This window comes from Diceros bicornis, chromosome X (genome assembly GCF_020826845.1).
Source record: "Diceros bicornis minor isolate mBicDic1 chromosome X, mDicBic1.mat.cur, whole genome shotgun sequence".
Lineage (NCBI taxonomy): Eukaryota > Metazoa > Chordata > Mammalia > Perissodactyla > Rhinocerotidae > Diceros > Diceros bicornis.
Genome location: NC_080781.1, coordinates 7,334,921 through 7,358,301, shown reverse-complemented (window position 1 = coordinate 7,358,301; position 23,381 = coordinate 7,334,921). Strand labels below are relative to the sequence as shown.

Here is a 23,381-nt window from a genome sequence, read left to right as displayed (position 1 = left end):
GGGAAAGTCACAAATATACGGAGACTAAACAGCATGCTACTGAACAACCACTGGATCAATGAAGAAATCAAAGCAGAAATTAAAAAATACCTGGAGACAAATAAAAATGAAAATACATAATATCAACTCTTATGGGATGCAGCAAAAGCAGTTATAAGAGGGAAATTCATAGCATTACAGAGTCACCTTAACAAACAGGAAAATCACAAATAAGTAATCTTAAACTATATCTAACAGAACTACAAAAAGAACAAACAAAGCCCAAAATCAGCAGAAAGAGGGAAATAATAAAAATTAGAGTAGAAATAAATGAAATAGAGAATTAAAAAACAGTAGAGAGGATTTGAAACTAAGAGCTGGTTCTTTGAGAAGATAAACAAAATTGACAAACACTTAGCCAGATTCACTAAGACAAAAAGAGAAGGCTCAAATAAATAAAATTAGAAATGAAAGAGGAGAAATTGCAACAGATACTGCAGAAATACAAAGGATTACAAGAGAATACTATGAAAAATTATATGCCTACAAATTGGATAACCTAGAAGAAATGCATAAATCCTCAGACTCAAACAACTTCCCCAAACTGAACCAAGAAGAAAAAGAGAATCTGAATAGACCAATCACAAGAAAAGAGACTGGAACAGTAATCAAAAACTTCCCACAAAACAAAAGACCAGGACCAGATGGTTTCTCTGGAGACTTCTACCAAACCTTCAAAGAAGATTTAATACCTATCCTTCTCAAACTATTCCAAAAATTGTAGAAGACAGAATGCTTCCTAACTGATTCTATGAAGCTAACATCACCCTGATCCCAAAAACAGACAAGGAGAAATCAAAGAATGAAAATTACGGGCCAATATCCCTGATGAACATAGATGCAAAAATCCTCAACAATATATTGGCAAACCAAATACAGCAATACATTAAAATACACGATCAAGTGGGATTTACACCAGGAACGCAGGGATGGTTCAACACCTGCAAATCAATCAATGTGATACAGCACGTTAACAAAATGAGGAATAAAAACCACATGATCATCTCAATAGACGCAGAGAAAGCATCTGACAAGATCCAACATCCATTTATGATAAAAACGCTCAGTAAAATGGGTATAGAAGGAAAGCACCTCACCATAATAAAGACCATATCTGAAAAACCCACAACCAACATCATACATACTCAATGGGGAAAAACTGAAAGCCATCCTTCTGAGAACAGGAACAAGACAAGGGTGCCTACTCTCACCACTTTTAGTCAACATAGTACTGGAGGTTTTGGCCAGAGCAATTAGGCAAGAAAAAGAAATAAAAGGAATCCAGACACGCAATGAGGAAGTGAAACTCTCGCTGTTTCCAAATGACATGATTTTATATAGAGAAAACCCTAAAGAATCCATCAGAAAACTATTAGAAATAATCAACAACTACAGCAAAGTTGCAGAGTACAAAATCAACTCACAAAACTCAGTTGCATTTCTATACTCTAATAAACTAACAGAAAGAGAACTTAAGAATACAATCTCATTTACAATTGCAACAAAAAGAATAAAATATCTAGGAATAAATTTAACCAAGGAGGTGAAAGACCTATACAATGAAAACTATAGGACATTATTGAAAGAAATTGAAGACAATATAAAGAAATGGAAAGATATCCCATGCTCATGGCTTGGAAGAATAAACATAGTTAAAATGTCCATATTACCTAAAGCAATCTACAGATGCAATGCAATCCCAATCAGAATCCCAATCACCTTCTTCACGGAAACAGAACAAAGAATCCTGAAATTTATAGGGAACAACAAAAGTCCCCGAATGGCCAAGGCAATACTGAGAAAAAAGAACAAAGCTGTAGGCATCACAATCCCTGACTTCAAAATATACTGCAAAGCCATAGTAACCAAAACAGCACAGTATTGGTACAAAAACAGACATACAGATGAATGGAACAAAATTGTAAGCCCAGAAATAAAACCACACATCTTCAGATAGCTAATCTTCAACAAAGGAGCCAAGAACATACAATGGAGAAAGGAAAGTCTCTTCAATAAATGGTGTTGGGAAAACTGGATAGCCACATGCAAAAAAATGAAAGTAGACCATTATCTTACACCATACACAAAAATAAACTCAAAATAGATTAAAGACTTGAAGGTAAGACCTGAAACCATAAAACTTCTAGAAGAAATTTAGCCAGTACACTGTTTGACATTGGTCCTAGCAGCATCTTTCTGAATACCATGTCTATTCAGGAAGGGAAACAAAAGAAAAACAAATGGGACTACATCAGACTAAAAAGCTTCTGCAAGGCAAAGGAAATTATGAATGAAATGAAAAGACAACCCAACAACTGGGAGAAAATACTTGCAAATCATATATCTGACAAGGGGTTAATTTCCAAAATATATAAAGAACTCATACAACTCAACAACAAAAAAACAAACAACCTAATCAAAAAATGGGCAGAGGATATGAATATACATTTTTCCAAAGATATACAGTTGGCAAACAGGCACATGAAAAAATGTTCAACATCACTAATTATTAGGGAAATGCAAATCAAAACTACAACAAGATATCACCTCATACCCATCAGAATGGCTATAATTACCAAGGCAAAAAATAACAGATGTTGGAGAGGATGTGGAGAAAAGGGAACCCTCACACACTGCTGGTGAAAATGTGAACTGGTGCAGCCACTATGGAAAACAGGATGGAGATTTCTCAAAAAATTAAAAATAGAAACACCATACAATTCAGCTATCCCACTACTGGATATTTATCCAAAGAACTTGAAGTCAACAATCCAGAGAGATTTATGCACCCCTATGTTCACTGCAGCATTTTTCACAATAGCTAAGACATGGAGGCAACCCAAGTGCCCATCTACGGATGAATGGATAAAGAAGATGTGGTGTGTGTATATCTACACACACACACACACACACACACACACACACACTCTAGAATACTACTCAGCCATAAAAAAAAGACAAAATTGTCCCATTTGCACCAACATGGATGGACCTTGAGGGTATGACCTTAAGCGAAATAAGCCAGACAGAGAAAGACAAACACTGTATGATTTCACTCATATGTGGAAGATCAACAAACACACGGACAAAGAGAACAGATTAGTGGTTACCAGAGGGGAAGGGGGCCGGGAGGTGGGCAAAAGGGATAAAGGGGCACATACGTATGGTGATGGATAAAAATTAGACTATTGGTGGTGAGTACGACCCAGTCTATACAGAAACTGACAAATAATAACGTACACCTGAAATTACACAATGTTATAAACCATAATGATCTCAATAAAATAATTTGGAAAAAAAAAAAAAAGAGAATGCCTTACACTCTGTGGCAACACATTTCAACCCCATAAGTGGAATGACCGGGGTTTGAGCTAGTTTACTGGGCGGTAGTGCTCGGTGATGGGGGGCATGCACAGGGTGTGTGGGCCTTCAGGCAACACTGGCCTTGAGGACGACTTCTTGGGAAAATAAATCAACGGTGTTGCTCAGGGGCATCTTAGAGAGAAGTAAGAGTCAGGAGACAGAAGTGGGAAAGTCCTTCAGATAAAGGGCAGGCTGGGAAGTTTCCTCCTTTTTAAAAAGATAATAACAGATACATGGTACTAAATAGGGATTTTTTTTTTTTTTAAAGAATAAACAAATGAAAACACAGTGAACAAGGGTTATACCTACAAGCTATAACAGGATATCACGGCTACTGGGGACAACGAAATGTTCCTAAAATATACGTACTTTTGTCGGGTCCTCTGACTTTCCTCGTGCATAATGAATACATTTGGGAATCAAGGAAGGTTCAGGCTGGTTTCTGTTTGTCAGCCCCTCTGATGGCCTGAAATGGCCGGATCTGTGTGGACGAGAGAGGACATTCACCACCTTCATGCTGGTGGCTCCACCAGGAAGGCTCCGGGGACAGAGAACTCTGGTGCCACCTAGAGGTCTCACACATTCATTGTCCCTTTGGCTCAGTTTCAACCACTCCCAGATGAAAAAAAAACAAGCACAGATTTAAGATTCTCATGTCAACAAGACTGTTCTTCCTACATAAGATAGGTACTCAGGTAGCTTTGAACAATCTAGTCCCTGGAAATGTGGGGCCATGAGGAGAACACAGACAGGCCACGAGATGTGCCAGGACAGGAAAGCAAAACACCCCAAGTGAGGGTGTCAGAAAACACCGACCACACTGTCCTCAGTTCGTGGTTGTACCACCCTCACCACCTAACAGAGCCGGGAGTATCAGAAGTGAATGACCACACAACCGCATGCAGCAAACCGCACCTGAACCATTTCTTCACAACGGCACGTCTGCTACGGTCAGACCAGGTCAGGCCAGGTCCTACCACCGCTGGGAGGCACAGCCCGGTGGTAAATATCAAACAGGAACGAATGGGAAAGCTGTGAAAGGAACACTCCCTCCGAGGGCCACAATCAGATGCAAGCCGGCTCGGGAGACCAGTAAGGAAGCCCCTACCAGGAAGGAGGAATAGAGAGGGCAATTTCTGGCCCTAGAAACAGCCAGACGGGGCTGATGGGAGAGCAGCTCCAGAGGCTGAGTGGGAAGGAGGGGGAGCCGGGGCTCACCACAGGCCCGAAGGACTGCACAGCTCCACCCAGAGACGTCCACAGTTGGGCTTCTGCACAGGGCAGTGTGGGCAGAGATGCCAGGGAGGAAACAGCAGAGACCCACAATGTGGGGGCAGGCTGACTCGTCCTGTGCACAGAGCTCCACAATCTGGGGAGCTCCGGAAATGCAATGGGACTTAGTCCACAGTCACGCCCATTCGAGACCGACAGTCGGTACCACGGTCAGCCCAGCGCACAGGGAAGAAATCCTTTTTATTCAATGGCTACTGATGTTTGTAAATCTTAAAATATATGCTTACTGTAAAAAATATGGACCATTTAAAACTAAAACGTGAATAAGAAGACAAAGGAAAATAACCTATGACCTAAAGATAACCACAGTGACATGTCTGTGCATTTCCTTCCACATGTTTTTAGACAACTGAGAACCTCCTGCAGACTTGGTGGGGCCCTTACCTTCTGCAGCCCACCTGGTGTGAGCATTCTCCCATGCCATCGTCACTCTTCCAAAACGTGCTCTTCAATGTCTGAGTAATATTCCTTTCACACAAATACTAAAAAGCCATGGTACTGACTATTAACATTGGTTTTTCTGTTCTTCTAGATGAAATTATTCAGCCTAATTTCATCTAATGAGGGTTCCTAATGAGGGTTGCCCTGAAACCTTTCCCACAAATGGCACACCAAAATTCATCTAAATTTATTTCAGTTTTTAAAAATAAGTTTTTTTTCTTTGCTTGGAAAGATTTTCCCTGAGCTAACATCTGTTGCCAATCTTCTTTTTTTTTTCCCCCTATCCAAAGCCCCAGTGCATGGTTGTATATCCTAGTTGTAAGTCCTTCTAGTTCTTCTGTGTGAGCTGCCGCCACAGCATGGCTACTGACAGGTGGTGTGGTTCTGCACCGGGTAATGAACCCAAGCCACTGAAGCAGGGAGAGCGGCGAACTTGAACCACTCGGCCATCAGAGCTGGCTCTAAAAATAATTTTAAATGCTAGACAGTCTTTTATTTTTTGGGTGTTTTTGAAAGAATGGGGTTTAGATCACAAATACAAAAAATGCCAGGATACCATTGCAAATTAAGAACAACAGATCTAGATATCAAAAACTCTTTTTTTTTCTTTTGGTGAGGACGATTCGTCCTGAGCTAACATCCATTGCCAATCTTCCTCTTTTTGCTTAAGGAAGATTAGCCCCAAGCTAACCTCTGTGCCAATCTTCCTCTATTTTGTATGTGGGTCGCTGCCACAGCATGGCTGGTGAGTGCTGTAGGTCCACGTCCGGGATCCAAACCCGCGAACCCAGGATGCCGAAGCAGAGCGCACCAGACCCAACCACTATGCCACAGGGCCGGCCCTGAAAAACTCATTTTTAAGAAGGAATTATTAAAATAAGTGCTTTAATGAAATGTTTATCATTCACATAAAGAAGAGCAGAATCCCCTCCTTCCTCTCAAAAAAAAAAAACAAAAAACACACTAGTACTGGGTCATTTTCCTAACCTTTTCCAATGAAGCCAAAAGGCACCGCCTCACAAAATAAACAGTCTGTGTTTGGTCCCCACGAGCTCAGACAGTCTGACAGTACCAGACCTGCTGGCTGGAAGCACACAGAGGTCAAGGGGGAGAGAAGGGACCTCGGCTCCAAGAGGCCCCTGGGTGGACTCCGTGATGGGGGACATGACCAGGGTGTGTGGCCTTCAGGCAACACTGGTGTTGGGGAAGACATCTCCAGAAAATAGATCAACAGTGTTGGTCAGGGGCATCTTAGAGAGAAGCAAGAGTCAGGAGACAGCAATGGGAAAGTCCTTCAGATAAAGGGCGGGCTGGGAAGCACCGCCAACGCTCCTTGGTGAGTCCTTGGGGTGACTGGGGCAAGCTCCGTGCAGGGAGACCCCAGAGCTTGGGGCGTGGGGGGTGAGGGTGCAAAGGTCCTGAGGGACAAGTCTCACAGAGGGCACAGGCCAGCCGATGCCGAGGGGGGGCCTGGGCTGGACGACAGATGCAACTACAAACACCCTTTCTAGTCTTTAAAAATGAAACAAATACGTAGAAAGCGCCACCCTACAGACACAAAAGGAACCCTCACTCTGACCCGGCCGCTTCCTCCCTGTTCCAGTCAAGCCTCTGGAAGACTATGTCCTGAGCAGTCTCTCCCTCTCCCAGTCTGTCTCTATCTCCTTCCAGACCAATATCCCTGCGACTCAGCTCTGGTCAGCTCTTGCCCTCACTCCAGAACCTTCAGCTGCTCCCAGGTGCCACAGAAGAAAGCCCATGCTGCCAGGTTCCCCAGCCCCCAGCCCTGTGGTGCTCCAAGTGTGCTCGCTGGGCCAACAGCATTGGCCTGACCTGGGCACAGGCTTGGGTGGGCCAGGTGTGTTTGCACAAGCCCTCCTGGCAATTCAGGGTCTAGCTCGGGTCTCAGAAGCACTGCTTCCAGCCCCACGCTTTCCACCTCTCTTCTGACACTCCTTTTTGTTGCCTCCCCTCTGCAATCCTCTTTAGGAGGCCCTGGTATCAGTGACATAGGTCCATATTTGCATCTCACACTTGGCTTGGCCTTCAAAGTACAGCTCAACTGCCTTTCCCCAGGAAAGGCTCTGCTGAGGTCTGCTTCCATCTCTCCTTCCATCTGTTGGAGCCACCACTTGTTAGAGCCTTTCCAGTCCATGCCCATCAGCGCACTCGGCTGCCAGCTCCCAGGGGACAGGCAGGACCTGATGGTACGCTCTTAACCCCCTGGCCAGAGTGCTTCTAACACATGTTACCTGAATGTATAAAAACACAGGTCAGAGCTCTCTATAAATGGCAGACAGTTCTTTTCCCTGGCAGTGCTCAGACAACGCAATGCTTGGATGGTGACATCACACTTGATAAAATCTACAGTCCTACGGGACAAGAGTCAAGCAGTTCTTCCGCTCACACGTGAGGAGAATTAAGTAAAGATAAAAATTCCCAAATGACCTAAATAGCTGAAACTGATACAAAACATCAAATCTGCATTTTAAACAAATGCCAGGGCCGAGAGACAGCACTCCGCCAGGATGGTAGCACCAGGGTTCGTCTCCACGCAGCAGGGGCACCCCCTATCTCTCCCATAGCAAGGGCAAGTGCCCGCTTCCTCTTTCAGCCTCCCATGGTCCTCCGGGGTGCTTTCGTGGAGAAGACGGCGTAGAAATGCCACATCATGAACAGAGCGGAGTTGGAACACACCCAGATGGCTTGTTTTTCTCTATTAACTTTTATAATGTCCATATCAATAAACCTATTCATGTTAGGAAAAAAGGGGGGGGGGAGACTATCTCATCAGTACTATCAGTAGTCAAAAAGGCTTTGTCCAAACCACCTGTGTTCACAGCCATACGCCACCCCCCCGCCATTTGTCTAATGCTTGATTTAGTTCAACTCGATGCTTTAAAAGGGCACCAACACAACTTTCTGGCCACATTTCAACAGAACGGACTTTTTGGCAAAGAAACTCGGAACACTCAAATGTGCAACCATTAATATATAACTAATTATAAATAGCCCTAAGGATTAGCAACAGGCCTGATGAGTCACATATAATAAAGGAACAAAAATAAGTGAAACATTCTCTGCATGTCTTAATATATTAGAAACAACCAACGCTTTCAAACTAAATTTCATAAACATCACTTGCATGCCTTGCAATGGAAAACAAAAATCTTAACTTTTTACCATTCCCTACTTGACTTACAATATGAAACGTCTCACAGAACAGAGATTCATCTGATTAAATAGCTTAAGCCATACTCTAAGTCTGAACAGAAGCACTGTTTTCCAAAATAAAACAGTTCTGATCTACCTGGTTTCCTTTTTCTCTTAATTTTAATAAAACAAATAATGTTCTCATCACAAGAAAAATAATTTGTAATGATGTGTGGTGATGATGTTAACTAGACTTACTGTGGTGATCATTTTGCAATACATACATATATCAAATCATTATGTTGTACACCTGAAACTAATATAATGTTATATATCAATTACATCTCAATTCAAAAAAAAGAAAAAAAAAAAACAACGATGGAAAACAGCCCAAACAAGTCAGGGTGTCTGTCCAGTATAAACTTGTAGGTCTACTCTGTTTTAACAAGAAAAAAGTACAGTAGCAAACAGCCATAATCCCCAAAATAGAAACTTTTCCCTTGAAACTTGAACAAATGATCTCAGACCACCCTCCAAAAGCACGGGTTTTTGCCAACACCCACCAGCATCCCCACTAAGGCACACACACTCCATGGGAACACACCATACAGTTTCTGCTCCAGGAAGAGCCCTCTGGAGGGGAGGGAATGGGGGAAGAGACACAACCTGACGATGTCCTAGCCATCCCGGTATTCTTGCCACACCATTGCACGTAGCTGCTTCCCGGAACATCTGTGCTAATCAATGCTGGGGCCGCTCTCAGAGCCACCTGCTCCAGGACCGCTCCAACGGGCCAGCGGCGGGGGGAGCAGAGTACAATATTGGCTTGGTGCAGAATTCACTGCAGCCTAGTGACATCCAGAAACCAGTGCACGTGGCACGAAACTTTCTCCTAGCAAGCATGGGCACTGTCACTAGATTTGAAACCTCCTTTCTTCCACTATGTAACCACGCCACACAGTCTCGCTAACCCTCACGGCCTCCTGCAAAGAACCTCCTCTGCTTGGGTGTTAATCTGCTCCTGAATGCAAGCTTAGTGGATGTAATTAGAGTCACAAAAGGGCTTAAGGCTGCCAGCAAAGAGGCAGGAAATAACACGAATCAACTCTATCGATGACCTGACCCTGGCAAAACTGTCTGCAACACCGGATGGCTCAAAGTAAGACCGATGATGAGGTGGCAGGCATGCTTCGTTGTAAACAAAACTAATATCACCATATAAATTCTCAAGACTGAAAGAGTAATTACAAGCTTTAGAAAATAATTTATGGCATGATATTTAAAAGAAATTTTCCCTAGGGTGTTTGAAATTATACGTACTTTTTAGGACCTGAACTTACGGCAACTTGCCTCTGAAGTGAGAAAAATGTCTCCCTGTGTCCCAGCGCTCTCCATGCAGAGCTTTTAGTGCACATTTTACAGCATCGGACAGCGACAGCCTTAACCCCAGCACTCCGACACGCCCTGTCGCAGATCTCCAACAGCGAGGGGCTTACCCACTCAGCTGCTTTAATCAGGAAAATGCCATAAGTGACCCAGTTTCTGCTCTTAACCTTTCCCAAGCACATTTGCTTAAGCCAGTGGTATAACCACTGTGGCTGCCCAGCAAAACACCCTGTGGCCCTCTGTGAAAATACCAGTGCCCGGCTCCATTCCAGACCTGCCCCTCAGGTCTCCACGGCAGGGCCTGGACACCTAGGAAAAAAGTGCAGATGACAACTGTATAGAGAGACAAAGGAAAGGTTACCACATACGCCCTGAACTTTCCTGCGAGTAGTACTTCCTTGGCCAAGCAAAGCAAAGATGGATCAACAAAGCACCTGGGAGGAAGGGCAAGGCAAGAACTTTCCACCAGCCTCTCCTCCTGGTCCGACAGTTGATCTGACGCCCGGGCGGACGCCCCTTGCCCCTCGACGTCTCACTAGCAGCGGATACCGCCTGGGCATCGTGAAGGAGAACAGATGTGCACTTGGTGGGGATTCTGGTTACAGTTCTTTGTTTCCAGCTGACACCGCTCTGGGAGAAAGGAAGTGCGTGCTCTCACTTGTCTGGGAAAGAAACTGTGCTGGGGAGAGATAGTGATCCGTGCATCTCCTAACGCATCCCTCTCCCAGCCCCGGCTTCTAAACGATGACAAGATACACGTCGCCTATGCCCCATGAAACAAGATACCGCCACTTTGTAAAAGCAGCCCACCGCAATCCTATCCTGGCTGCTCGGTCCCCTGCCCACCACACACCAAAATAAAACAAGCCTCTGGGATAAAAGACACATAGCAGTTGTCGCTAGCGGGAGGGAGTTAGTATGTGAACACTATTCCCATTTTGTTTACAAAACCAGGGGTACGTATCACACATTGAGGTGCATACACCCCCTTTCCCCATAACCTCCCAGAACAACCAAACCTGCACTGGTCACTCTCACCACCAGGACCCTAACTTGATTTGATTCTTTATCAGAAAGTCCACCCTTGGAGCCAGCCCCGTGGCTTAGCGGTTAAGTATGCGCGCTCCGCTACTGGCGGCCAGGGTTCGGATCCCGGGCGCGCACCGACGCACCACTTCTCCGGCCATGCTGAGGCCGCGTCCCACATACAGCAACTAGAAGGATATGCAACTGTGACATACAACTATCTACTGGGGCTTTGGGGAGAAAAAGGGAAAAAAAGGAGGAGGATTGGCAACAGATGTTAGCTCAGGGCTGATCTTTCTCACCAAAAAAAAAAAAAAAAAAAAAGAAAGTCCACCCTTTCTTAGGACGCCTGAGGTAGACAGGTGGTAGCTGAACCAGGTTGAACAAGGGTTGAGCAAGCCAATTTATCATTTGGCCGCACTCTCAAGTAGGATATTTGTGTGTTTGCGGCTCGGTCTATGAATTATTTACAGAGTGCCTTTCTCTTAACTAGCCACTATTTTTCAAGAGTATATGACCCATTGTGCAGCTCTACAGAAAATGCTAACTAATCTATGAGACAGAGGTCAGATTCGTGGTTGCGTAGCGATGGACAAACAGGAGAATGTTGAGATGTAAGCAGAGACTTAAATTTAGACAGAGAAGAACACGTGTTACTGATTTAAGAGACATTTTAAAAGCATTCACTGGTTGGTGGCTTTGTAATGAGGAAAATGATAAAAAAGTTAGTTTGGAGTTTTAGAGGTCCTTATCACATGCATCTTCAGGATTACAGCAACAGATCCTAATATTAACCAACCAGCTTGGAAAATTTCATTCACATTTCTAAACAAGGCACCATTTCAGACTTTTTCAAATAGGCAAAAATAATACCTACATATCATATTCAAAATTAATAGAAAATTATTTAAAAAAATTTTTAAACACCTAAGTGTTGATAGTGTTTTCGGAAAAAAAGCATTTGAACAAACTGCTTGGTTTGCGTTTATATCTTGTTAGCCATATTACTTAAAATATTCAATTCTATCTCAACCAGACAGTCGTTCTGTGTACCCCTCATTTAAAGGAAACTGGGTATGCAGAATGCAAAACCAGGATTCTACACAGTGGCTCCCACTGATCCTTCAGGGCAAAAGTCTGATCCCTCTTCCCAAGAGTCTTTTAGATCCCCAATCAGCTAGCAGGCCCCCACGGCCTTCTCTTTCCTTCTACTGACCAGTCCTCATGTGGCATAGATTCTTTGCTTTGAACAGAATTCAGACCATCTAAATACATTCCTCTAGCTCAAAAGAAAGCTTTGAAACACGGGGAATGATGCCCAGTTTCACTCATGATGACAGAAATGCCCATTTAAGCAATAAAGCCATTTTCTACCTTTCACATTCACAAAGAGAACAAAAACAAACTGAAAACACCCTCTGCTAGAGATGACGTGGAAAAACAAGTGGTCTGAGAAATTTGGAGGTGTCTATCAACGTTCACAACACACACAATTTCTGACTCAAAAACTCCCGTCCTAGGCATTTATCCTCATGATCTATATGCACAAATATGCAGACTTGGGTACAAAGATGTCACACTGCAGCACTGTCTGTTACAGAAACTCACTGGAAGCACCATAAATGTCCATCCACAGAGGATCCGTTAAACAGTGGAATATCCAGACTACGGAGCACCATGAGGTCGTTAAGAGAAGTCATGAGTCAGACGTCAGTGCATTCAACCTGCAACAATCTCCATAGACATATATGCAAATACACAACCATGAATACACTTCTAAATGGAAACCCCAGAGATTAGTAGTGACAAAGCTGCTCTCGGATGAGACAAAATGGGGGTAAGAGGGGAGGTTTACCTATCCCACCCAATTCTCTTTTGAACATGGATGTTTTACCACGCCCATGTATTACTTTAAGAACAAAATAAATACAGAATAAAAAGTGAGCCTCAGAGTAAATTACAGCCAGCATTTCAACACTGCCCCCTCAGGGTCATTCTTTTTGTCTCCATCACAGTGCAATAAACAACTCTCCTTTGGGGCACTGCCCAGAACAGAACGTGATGCCACAGCTGACCGCTTCCTGCGGGCCAAACTTCCTGCTGACTCCTATGAACGCGGGTATAGCGAACCCCAAAGACTTCTCCTCTTTAAAAATACAATGAGCTCGATATTATTTTATTATAAAAGTAATACACTACTGAACCATACACTTAAAAATGGTTAAGACAGTAAATTTTCTGTTACGTGTATTTTACCACAGTTAAAAACTAAAACAAAATTTTTTAAAAAATGGGAGACACACAATTCTATAACTGCTTTCATGTGTTCCAGTCAACTGGACTTTGTGGGGCATCTTTCCACGTCAGTAAAGGCTGGTATCATCTGTAATGGCAGCACTCTACAGTATGCAAGGTCTCTAATCCATTTCAATAATTTATTTCCCTTTGCTGAGCATCTAGGATCCCAGAAAACGAAACCTGGTCCAAGGTATGCCTTGTGAAACACGTTGCCAAACTGCTCACCAGGAAAACCAATTTGTAGTCTAACCTGCATTATACCAAATAATACTTATCTCCCCGCAGTCTCACCAGCTATGGGCACTGCTCTCCTCTCAGATCTCTGCCAACTTGATAGTCAAAACCTAGTGTCTCGCTTTTAAATAAACTTGCAGGTCCTAGTTAAACATCTTTTTATATGCTTCTTTCCTATTTGCACTTCTTATTTTATGAACTGCCTATTTGAGCCTTTCATCCAACTTTCTACTGGGGTACAAATTCCCTTCTTTACATCTGTTACTGCTAAACCAGCTCTGTTACTATACACCTGCTTTTTGGAACCTAGACTAAGACCTGACTGAACAAACATTTCACTTTATCTTGTTAGGTGCAGCCAGTGAACATGTTGTTGCATCCTGACTCTGGCCCCCAACACATGTCAACGGCTCTGTCTGTTTCATCTGCTGCTGCCTCCCTAGGGCTGTGCGGGGATTTTATGAATGAGCGCCTCCGTGTCAGCATCCTCATCAGATCTTCCAATGATGCCCATCCAGGTGCAGTTCAAGTCAATCTGATTCAATAAACCCAAATCCCTCATTTGCCCTTGTGCACCAGACACTACAGTAAGCAGCCTGTTTAAGACAGAGTTCGCCTACAGTGTTGACTAAGTGGTGCTTACCCCACAGAAGAGACGGGCGGTAAACAAACGAGCGAGCTCATTGTTTCGGGGGCTCTGGTAGCTGTACCACAGAGACAATACGGGTAACAGAAGAGGAGGGAACCCCGATCAGCCTGGGGGCTGGGTGACGATTCCCAGAGACAGTCTGTAACTCCCTTCTTACCTCTGCGGATCAAGCTTCCCTTACCATCACCAACACTGGGCTAAGTCTAACTGAATCCTGTGAGAACACACATCCCAGACGCCTTAGGAGGATTGATAAGGTGACCACAAGGGAATAATCATACAATATGACAGCACCTCTCACGGCCCATCCTCCCCAAAGGGCTCTGAGACTGCCATTCTGAGATTTTGTTTTTCTGATTTACAAGGAAGCTAGCCTATACCACTTAGAAATGAGTGGCAATTAACGTGGCAAAGAATACAAGTTTTTCCTTCCTCATTTCTGAAACTCCTCCTTGGATACTGTTTTGGTCAAAAAAATAAATAAATAAAGTCTTTTGGGGCCATGTCTTCAAGTCTGTACTAAAAATTGAAGCAAGTGCTTGAGTCAAGTTATTTTTAAAAATTTACAGCCAACCTTGGAAAGATTGCACTAATTCTGCTAAAAAGGGCATATCAATATTTTACTGTGAATTAACCAACAACAAAACGCGAGGCAGAGAATTATTTCTACATGAAAACAACAAATCACAAACATCTTTGTGGTATCCAGGACTGTCCTAGCTCCTGTGTCTAAAAGCATCACGTGCCTAGTTTTGCTCTCTAACCTCTTCAAATCACCCCAACTCCTATCGGCACTCATTTCTAGGAATAGGCAGCTCACTCTCCTCAGACCTCAGCACAGCCCCAGAAACCCCGATTGCTGACTTTTGTGTCTACGTGCAGTCACACTATTTTAGCATAAAAACCAAAAACGCACTAGCCTGCCACCTGGTGTAAACAAGAAGCAATGACATTTTCACTGCATTTGGAACATGAGCACGGTTTTCTCTCTGCCAAGAGAATAATGTCCGTAGTGCCAAAGGAAAGATGAGTATTCAAAGTTCACTTAATAAATCAAAATAAACAATCAGTAGTAATAAAAGAAGGAATCTTTTAAATTTTTGATGCCGTATTCATCCTTGGCCAAGAGATATAATTCTACATGACCGATGCACACGCACGTACAGAGACACACTGGACTTAAGTCCAAATCAGGACTGCAGAAATGATACAGACAAGCCAACCAGACGTCACATTTTGCTGTTCTACTCACTTCTGTGTGTCCTGGTAAACACAGCACGGTGCACAGGTCTTACCTTTTTACCACCAGCTTCAGGGTCTTATGGGACCCCTTCACCAGGCAAATCGCTTCCTGTCTAAAGCCTGAGAGACCAATGTCGTTGATGCCGACGATCTCGTCTCCGGCCAGTAACTTGTCCACCGCCGCGGCTTTACTGCCTTCTTCAATCTGCAACAAAGAAGCGTGTCCCATGAGCCTCCCGGATGAGCAAAGCAAATCCCCAGAACTCGGGCAGGAATACAGTATGCCCTTGACACATGCCACCCACAGTGGCATTCTATATCTGGGTTCCAGAATACCCAAGAGTAAAAGGACCCATCTGGGCCCCAGAGGCTGGCCTGATTCCCAAGCAGGGGACAGGGGTGCATCCCTCACCCCGGTCGGCCTCTGCAAGGACTGGGCTCCCATCTCCAAGGGAATGGGAAAGCGCATGGAATGCGCTTGATCATTCTACCTTGTTTTCAAGGTTCATCCATGTTGTAGCATGTGTCAGTTTTTCTTTCCTTTTTATGGCTGAATAATATGCCCCTGTGTGTAACAGCACATTTTATTTATTCACTCATCAGTTGATGGATACGTGAGTTGTTTTTACTTTTTGGCTATTACGCTGCTATGAACACTGATGTACAAGTTTTTGTGTGAGCCTGTGTCTTCACTGCTTTGGGGCATATACCTAGGAGTGGAATTGCTGGGTCAAATGGTAACTACAGTGAACATTTTGGGGAACTATCAGACTGTTTTCTCAAGAACCTGCACCATTTTACATTCCACCATTGGTGCATGAGGGTTCCGATTTCTCTACATTCTTGCTAACACTTATGATTATCTGATTTCTTTGATTACAGTCCTAGTTAAATTGTTATACCATGCTGTGTATAGTAAGATATTTACTACTTGTTGCTAAACACATATGTATGAATGTGTATTAACTGACTCCTTAAAAGCTTGAATATTATCCATTTTATAATTTTTACCCTGAAAAATCTTGATCTTTAAATCCTTACCCTAGTTTATCCTATACAGTAATAACCCAACTTGGCATCAATGAACCCAGCCTGTTTTCTGTACTAATGCTTGGCAAACCATGGCCCATGAGCAAAACCCAGCCAGCTGGTTTTTTTTTCAGTAAATAAAATTTTACTGGAATACAACCACACCCACTTGTTCACATAATGCTACAGGAGAGAATTGAGTAATTTGGCCCAGAAAACCAAAAACATTTAATACTTGGCTTGCTACAAAAAAAAGTTTGCCAACCCCTGTTTTACACCAAAAAGACATTACCTTTACAATCTGCTAGGAAAACTGGTGGAAAAAAACGAATGGTTACGAGCATATCAGTGTGCAGTTTGAAATTTCACTGCTCCTCGACTGTATACCACGGCTAACCTAAGAATTACTTCCCAAGTCGGCAGAAGGCAGTAAACGCTTTTCCTCTGGTAGTTAAAAAGCTGAGTCCTAAGCAACTCACAGCACCTCAGTTCTGAAACCGCATATTTTCCTAAAATCTCCGCCTAGATCCAAGGACAGCTGAACCCCTAGGTTAATAAAGCAATTATTCATTGCAAGTCAAAACCATAAACAAAATTAAATGACCACTCCTAACAAAAATATGAAGCAATTGGTTCAGTTAACAACTGGTTTCAAAAGTCTAGACAATTATATTCCAACATAATAATAGATTGTAAATAAGTTTCCCTGCCGAAGATTCACACTCAGCCACGTACAGCCAAGGTGTAGGTGACACATGGTGGAGAGCTTAGGTTTTTTTTGTGTGTGTGAGAGGAAGATCAGCCCTGAGCTAACATCTATTAGCAATCCTCCTCCTTTTTCCCCCCAAAGCCCCAGTAGATAGTTGTATGTCATAGTTGCACGTCCTTCTAGTTGCTGTATGTGGGACACGGCCTCAGCATGGCCGGAGAAGCGGTGCGTCGGTGCGCGCCTGGGATCCGAACCCAGGCTGCCAGTAGCAAAGTGCACGCACTTAACCGCTAAGCCACGGGGCCGGCCCAGAGCTTAGGTTTTGACATGTCCTGTGTGAGAGGCCAAGGGGCCATCCAGGTGGAGGGTCCAGTGGGCAGCTGGCTATGGGAGGAGGGTGCCCAGGGAAAGGTGGTCTGCACGTGCAGTGACCAGCAGCAGAGAGTATTTAAAGACTGGAGGAGGTAAGGAGACTGAAGGAGGCCACCTAGACAGAAAAAAGACCCATGGACAGATGTCCATGGAGGACAGAACCCCCGGCCCTCAACATTTAGAGTCCTGGTGAGGAGGGGTTGGCAGCAAGCAAAGGAGATAGAGGAGAAAGAGTGAATGAGTGTCACAGAAGCCGATACAACCAAAAGTGCACAGTTGATGAGGAGGGGGGCGGACCTGGTGGTGTGAGGAAAGCCCCCAGGCGAGGCCCACCAATGCTCTAGCTGGGGTCACTTGGGGTCACTACTGGAGCCAACAGCTGTCCCCCAAACGAGGACTGCAGACTCCCAAGGCGGGTGGCAGTCATTCAAGGAGGGTCTGGACTGTTTTCTTCTCCTCCCACCCCACCAAAGCACTGGGTACATAATTTTTAAAGGTAAAATCTAGAATATAGAAAGTCAGACTGCACAGATAGAAACCATCTGATTATCGCTACAACTCAGGTCTGTACCTAGGAACTACTGCCTAAATACCATTAGTTAAATGCATTGGTGGGGTGAGTGCAAAGAAGCCACCATATGCATGAGTTGAGGGCTTACATTTATTCTTTCAGTACTGTGCACAAAACACTGTGTTAGATACTTTGGGCAGAGGGTAGGTTTTGAAAGATGTCATTCCCACCTTGAAGACATTTACATGTTTGTAGACCAGCACTTCTCAAGCTGGAAGGTGCAGACAAATCACTCCCGGTTTTGTTAACAGGCAGAGTCTGATTCAGCAGCCCCAGGGTGGGGCCTGAGGTTCTGCGTTTCTAAGACATTTGTAACGAGCCCCCAGGTGATGGGACCACACTTTGAGTGGCGATGTAGACGATATGAGGGACACATAAATAAGGCAACAAAGTACTAGCGGACTTGGAACTGTTTGCTCTCCTTCAGGCGTGGATGCTCAAGGAAGCTTTTCCTGGAGCCCAGGGCACTTAATGTGGCCTTGAAAGAGGGTAGATTTTGGAGACAGTGACAGAAAGGTGAGGGAAGCTGACAGCACATGTAAAGGCATCAAAATGGACAGGTGCAGGATATCTGACATGGAGTGTCCTCCGGGCAAAGGGAGCCCTGGCCTGTTTCTGCACAGAGGAAGGTTCTTGTTCCAGGCAGCACCTTGGGAGGACCGAGAGGAGGGGAGGGAAGGAAAGTATTGCATCGACAGGTCCCTGCTAACTGTTGCAGCTGGAACTATCCATGCACATCTGTGCACCTAACCAGTGACGTGGCAGATTCTGCTCATTTCTGTTCCTCCACTGAACCAAGAAGGACATTGAGGCAGTGTGGGAAAGCCTTAGAGTCCTGAGAGAGTGAAAATGGGATGTGGATAAGGAGGCAAGCGACAGACAGACTTTTCACAACTCCAGGGGCCCAGGGATTCCAAGGCCGTTCCGACATCCTGACTGTTCCGACATCCTGGGGCAGATCTTTTCTTCTGAGACTTGCTGTCTTTAGTAACTTTTCTTGACTGTCAGGAATGCCACCAGGTTCAGAGCCCACAGAAGACTTTTGTATCTATGTGTATTCCATGGCTACAAACTCCAGGCTCTAAGAATTCTGATCTCTTTCTCCTCGTTTCCTTCTAACAATGGATAACAGCTTACCCGTAATGCAGACACTACTGACTACAGACAGTAATGCATTTTTTGTGTGTGTGTGAGGAAGACGAGCCCTGAGCTGATATCCGTTGCCAATCCTCCTCTTTTTTTTACTGAGGAGGATTGGCCCTGGGCTAACATCTGTGTCCATCCTCCTCTACTTTATATGGGACGCTGCCACAGCATGGCTTGATAAGTGGTGCGTCCGTCGGCACCTGGGATCGGAACCCACGAACCCAGGGCCTCTGAAGCGGAGCGCGCTCACTTAACCGCCAGGCCACCAGGATTATGCATTTTTTCTTAAATCTAACATGACAGACTTTCAATTCAAAGCTTAGCTTACGCATAACAAATCAGTTCCTAACAATTTTTAGCTGAAATTGTCTACAATCGGCCTTATTCAGAGTAAAGAAGAAGAAGAGATACTCTCATGATTATAAATACACATTTATAAATATACATTTTATTGTAAATATACATTTACAATAAATAGTTGAAAAGATGGGCCTCTGCAACTACATTTTGATGGTAGATATTTCTCCTTTACACCTATTCTTCATGTTATCATTTTGGAAAATCTGCTCCAGAATAAAGCAGCAAAAGATTCATATATATGTCTATACATTCATCTCATGGCACAGACAAACACGGACCTCTTCGAATAGAGATGATTCTTCCCAATTCCAACTCTGCTGCCAATGGAAACACGGTGTCAAATGAGACTCCGATTTACACACTGAGTTAGAAAGAAGGCCTAGAAAAGAACTCACGGGGAGAACCCAACATTTATTTCAAGGACAACATGAAAATACTGACATCATTACATGCTCATAAGGCATCCACCTAGACAAATAATTTGGCATGTATTTTGAACAGTGCTCAAAAATGCACATTTATGAAACGATTCCATCATCACAAAATTCCAAGGACAGAAACTTATTTTGGTTTTTGCCTTGAAACAGTTATGCATTCCAGGTGGAAACAACTCAAATATCCATCAACAGGTGAATGGATACATAAAATGTGGTATAAACACACAACAGAATATAACTCAGCCTTAAAAAGGAAGGACATCCTGACACATGCTAGATGGATGAAACTTGAGGACACTCTGCTGAGTGATGTAACTCAGTCAAAACAAGACAAATACTGTATGAGGGCCTAGAATAGGCAATTCATAGAGACAGGAAGTAAAATAAAGGTTAGCAGGGGTTGGGGGAGGGGGAATGGGGAGTTAGTGTTTAAAGGGAACAGAGTTTTTGTTTGGGAAGATGAAAAAGTTCTGAAAACAGATGGTGGTGATGGTTGCACAACACTGTGAATGTACTTAATACCACTTAATCATAAAAGTGGTAAAAATGGTAAATTTTATGTTATGCATATTTTAACATAATGAAAGTTATGCAGGGCCAGCCCTGTGGCATAGCGGTTAAGTCCGGTGTGCTCTGCTTCGGTGGCCCAGGGTTCACACCTTGGGCGTGAACCTACACCACTCAGCAAGCCATGCTATGGCAGCAACCCACATAAAAAATAGAGGAAGACTGGCATAGATGTTAGCTCAGGGCTAATCTTCCTCAAAAAGAAGAGGAAGATTGGCAACTGACGTTAGCTCAGCGTGACTCTTTCTCACCAAAAAAAAAGAAAAGAAAGTTATGCATTCTTCAGTATCTAAAAAACAAGAAAATGATTCTGATCCAGGATAAGAGTGAGCACATGTGTCCCTTTCCCTACACTGACACCTCTGAAATCAAGTATGACAAGAAAATCCTCAGGCAAAACCACTATGACTAATGATCTGCAGGGTCTTAGGACAGTGTTTGCCACCTCCTAGAGGTGACACATCATCTGTGTCTCACTCAGCCGTGACCTGGTGGGGTTTTCAGTCTCATTCCCACAAACCCTTGTATGAACAAGTTCTACAAGCGCTGTCATCTACTCTCCGACTTCACCAGGAAGGCCGTGTTACTCCTTCTCATCTGTAAAGACTCCAAAGGCTCTTCCTCTATAAACGAAGACCACATTCCAAAGCATCCACAGCCTCGCCCTAAACCACACTCCACCTACGTTTCCCAGCAAAAATGGTTCTGGGTTTGGGAAATAAAGGAGCTGGGTTTTTTTTTCCCCTTGACTTCCTCGCCAAGAGAAAGTATCTCTTTGATATTTATTGTGCTCATGAGAAAAGTGGTCATAAAAGAAAAAGAAGCTCTGAAAACCTCCCTTCTATACTCTTTACCCCAAATTTCTCACATTAGGTAGAATTAATTAGGCTTGAACTTGGTGAAGAACAAACCTAAAGTTGGCACTAGCTTCCTAGGATAATACCTCTGCCTGCCAGCATTTTACAGTGTCTCACGCATTACAGACACTGATGCTTATTTTGTCACAGTCCCTTGCACTACAAAATAAAGACAGCCCTTGGCATTGTAACTACTAGAGGCAATTGCCTAAGAATTCCTGCAGAATGCGGGAGCCATCAGCAGGGCAGTTCTGTCCTACAGCAGTCAGGGAAAATTCTCGGGCTCACTTGCTCTAACTCAGGAAAGTCCCTCGGCAGAAAGGCAGGCGATCATTCCACACCCATGATGCTGGTCCCGCATGCCACGCTCAGTGCACTCACAGGACAAAAGCCCCAGGTTCACGTGCCGGGCGAAATATTCCAGTGGAAGTTAATAATTGGCATTCTGCATGGAAAACTCACTCTCAGGGCCCCAATTAGATGTCCCACAAGGTGCAGAATACCTTATTGTTCTTATGGAAATGTTTCTCTGAAAATAGGAAAAAAAAAAAAACAGTTAATGAAAGTCTTTTTGGAAGAGTTTTCATCCTTCTTTGAACGGATGCTACAGATGATCAAGAATGAGACCCACAAAGGCAAAAGAATCTTTATTCTAGTAGGGCACCAGACTCATACTGAAAGGAATGACTCACACCCCCAGTGCAGTGGGAGTGTGAGGGGCGACGTTCACCTCCGTCTGGAGGTGGAGATGAAAAGCTTTCACAAATAGAAAGGGCCACAAACAGCAACGTGAAACATGCAGCGTGGATGGGGGAGGACATTCCAGAGGGGGGTCTTGACGTGAAGACAGGCGCAGAGGCAGGAAGCCCGGGCGTGCCTGAGGAATGTCAGCCTGGCAGGGTGTACAGGCTCTCACAGGGGAGTGTTTGAAGATAAGGGCAGAAAGGGGAAGATGAGGAACTTGACCTTGAATCAGAATCTGGACCATATCCTGTACGCAGTGGGGGCCCAGAGAAGGCAGGCAGGGAAGTAGGGGAGTGACCTTATTATTCAAGCAAATACTTCTGGAAGATTAATCTTGTAGATACACACAAAATGAATTTCTTCTGCGTAAGAACAAAATGGCAAGGCAGAGGATGCTGCCAGGTATCTAGTCCGTCTTTGTACTGGACAGAAACAGGGCTCAAACCAACAGAAGGCAGAGAAAACTAACGTAACCAAGGACTGGGTGTTGTGAAGGAACAACTAAGGCCTTACTCACGACGGACGTGAAGGGCAAAAGGAAAGAGCTCTGCCGGTGGGGCTGAGACATTGAGCTTGAGTGATGTGGAAAGTCACAAGGCCCAGAGAGATCAAAATGAAAGGAGGAAGAACAACTTTAAGTTCAACATCATATTTCAAAGGCCATGGATCACAGCCGCATTTTATCAGCTACGACTACCTCAAGAATGCTTCACTTTCCAGACAGTAACTGCACGACAGAGCAACGCCTTTTTGTCAGATAGGACAATCACTGACCTTACCTCCTTAGTCTGCTTAACTGTTTTACTCATTCTCCTGGAGCTCGGATGCTTCAGAAAGGAAACCTGACTCAGGCAGGAAAGGTATCAAATCGTGAAATAATCTGAGAGTGCATCTCGGGTAACAGAAGCCTATCGAAAACTGAAAACCTCCACCCAAATGTGTTGAGGCTTTTAACAAATACAGTCATCCCTCGGTATCTGAGGCGGATTGGTTCCAGAACCCCCAGGGATACCAAAATACACAGGTGGGTGCTCAAGTCCCTCATATGAAATGGCCTAGTGTTTGCATATAACCTTCGCATATCCTCCTGTATACTTTATTTATTTATTTAAAAAAAATTTTTATTTTATTTTTTTTCCCCCAAAGCCCCAGTAGATGGTTGTCTGTCATAGCTGCACATCCTTCTAGTTGCTGTATGTGGGATGCCGCCTCAGCATGGCCGGACAAGCGGTGCATCCGTGCGCGCCCGGGATCCAAACCCGGGCCGCCAGCAGCAGAGCGCGCGCACTTAACCGCTAAGCCATGGGGCCGGCCCGGGGGGTAGTTTTTATACCTGACAATACAAAGCATGCTAAACGGCACTTGGGATTCCACAGTCCCACATTTAATATGTCTTAAACATTTAAAATTACCTCTATTCCCATGCTGTTTTTCAGGGGCATTGTTTCCTAAAGAAAACCACTCC

The 23,381-nt window shown here is 44.1% G+C and overlaps 1 protein-coding gene across 2 annotated transcripts in view; it reads right to left on the bottom strand.

Annotated features, from left to right (window-relative positions):
* Nucleotides 1–23,381, bottom strand: part of SHROOM2 (shroom family member 2) — a 144,037-nt gene that overhangs the window by 65,488 nt on the left and 55,168 nt on the right. The window contains exon 2 of one of the 2 annotated variants that reach the window (XM_058535414.1): nt 15,178–15,329. In XM_058535414.1, the coding sequence (XP_058391397.1) occupies nt 15,178–15,329 (152 nt within the window). Of the gene's footprint in view, nt 1–5,079; nt 6,585–15,177; nt 15,330–23,381 lie in introns of those variants that run through there. The other variant, XM_058535415.1, reaches the window with a different exon arrangement.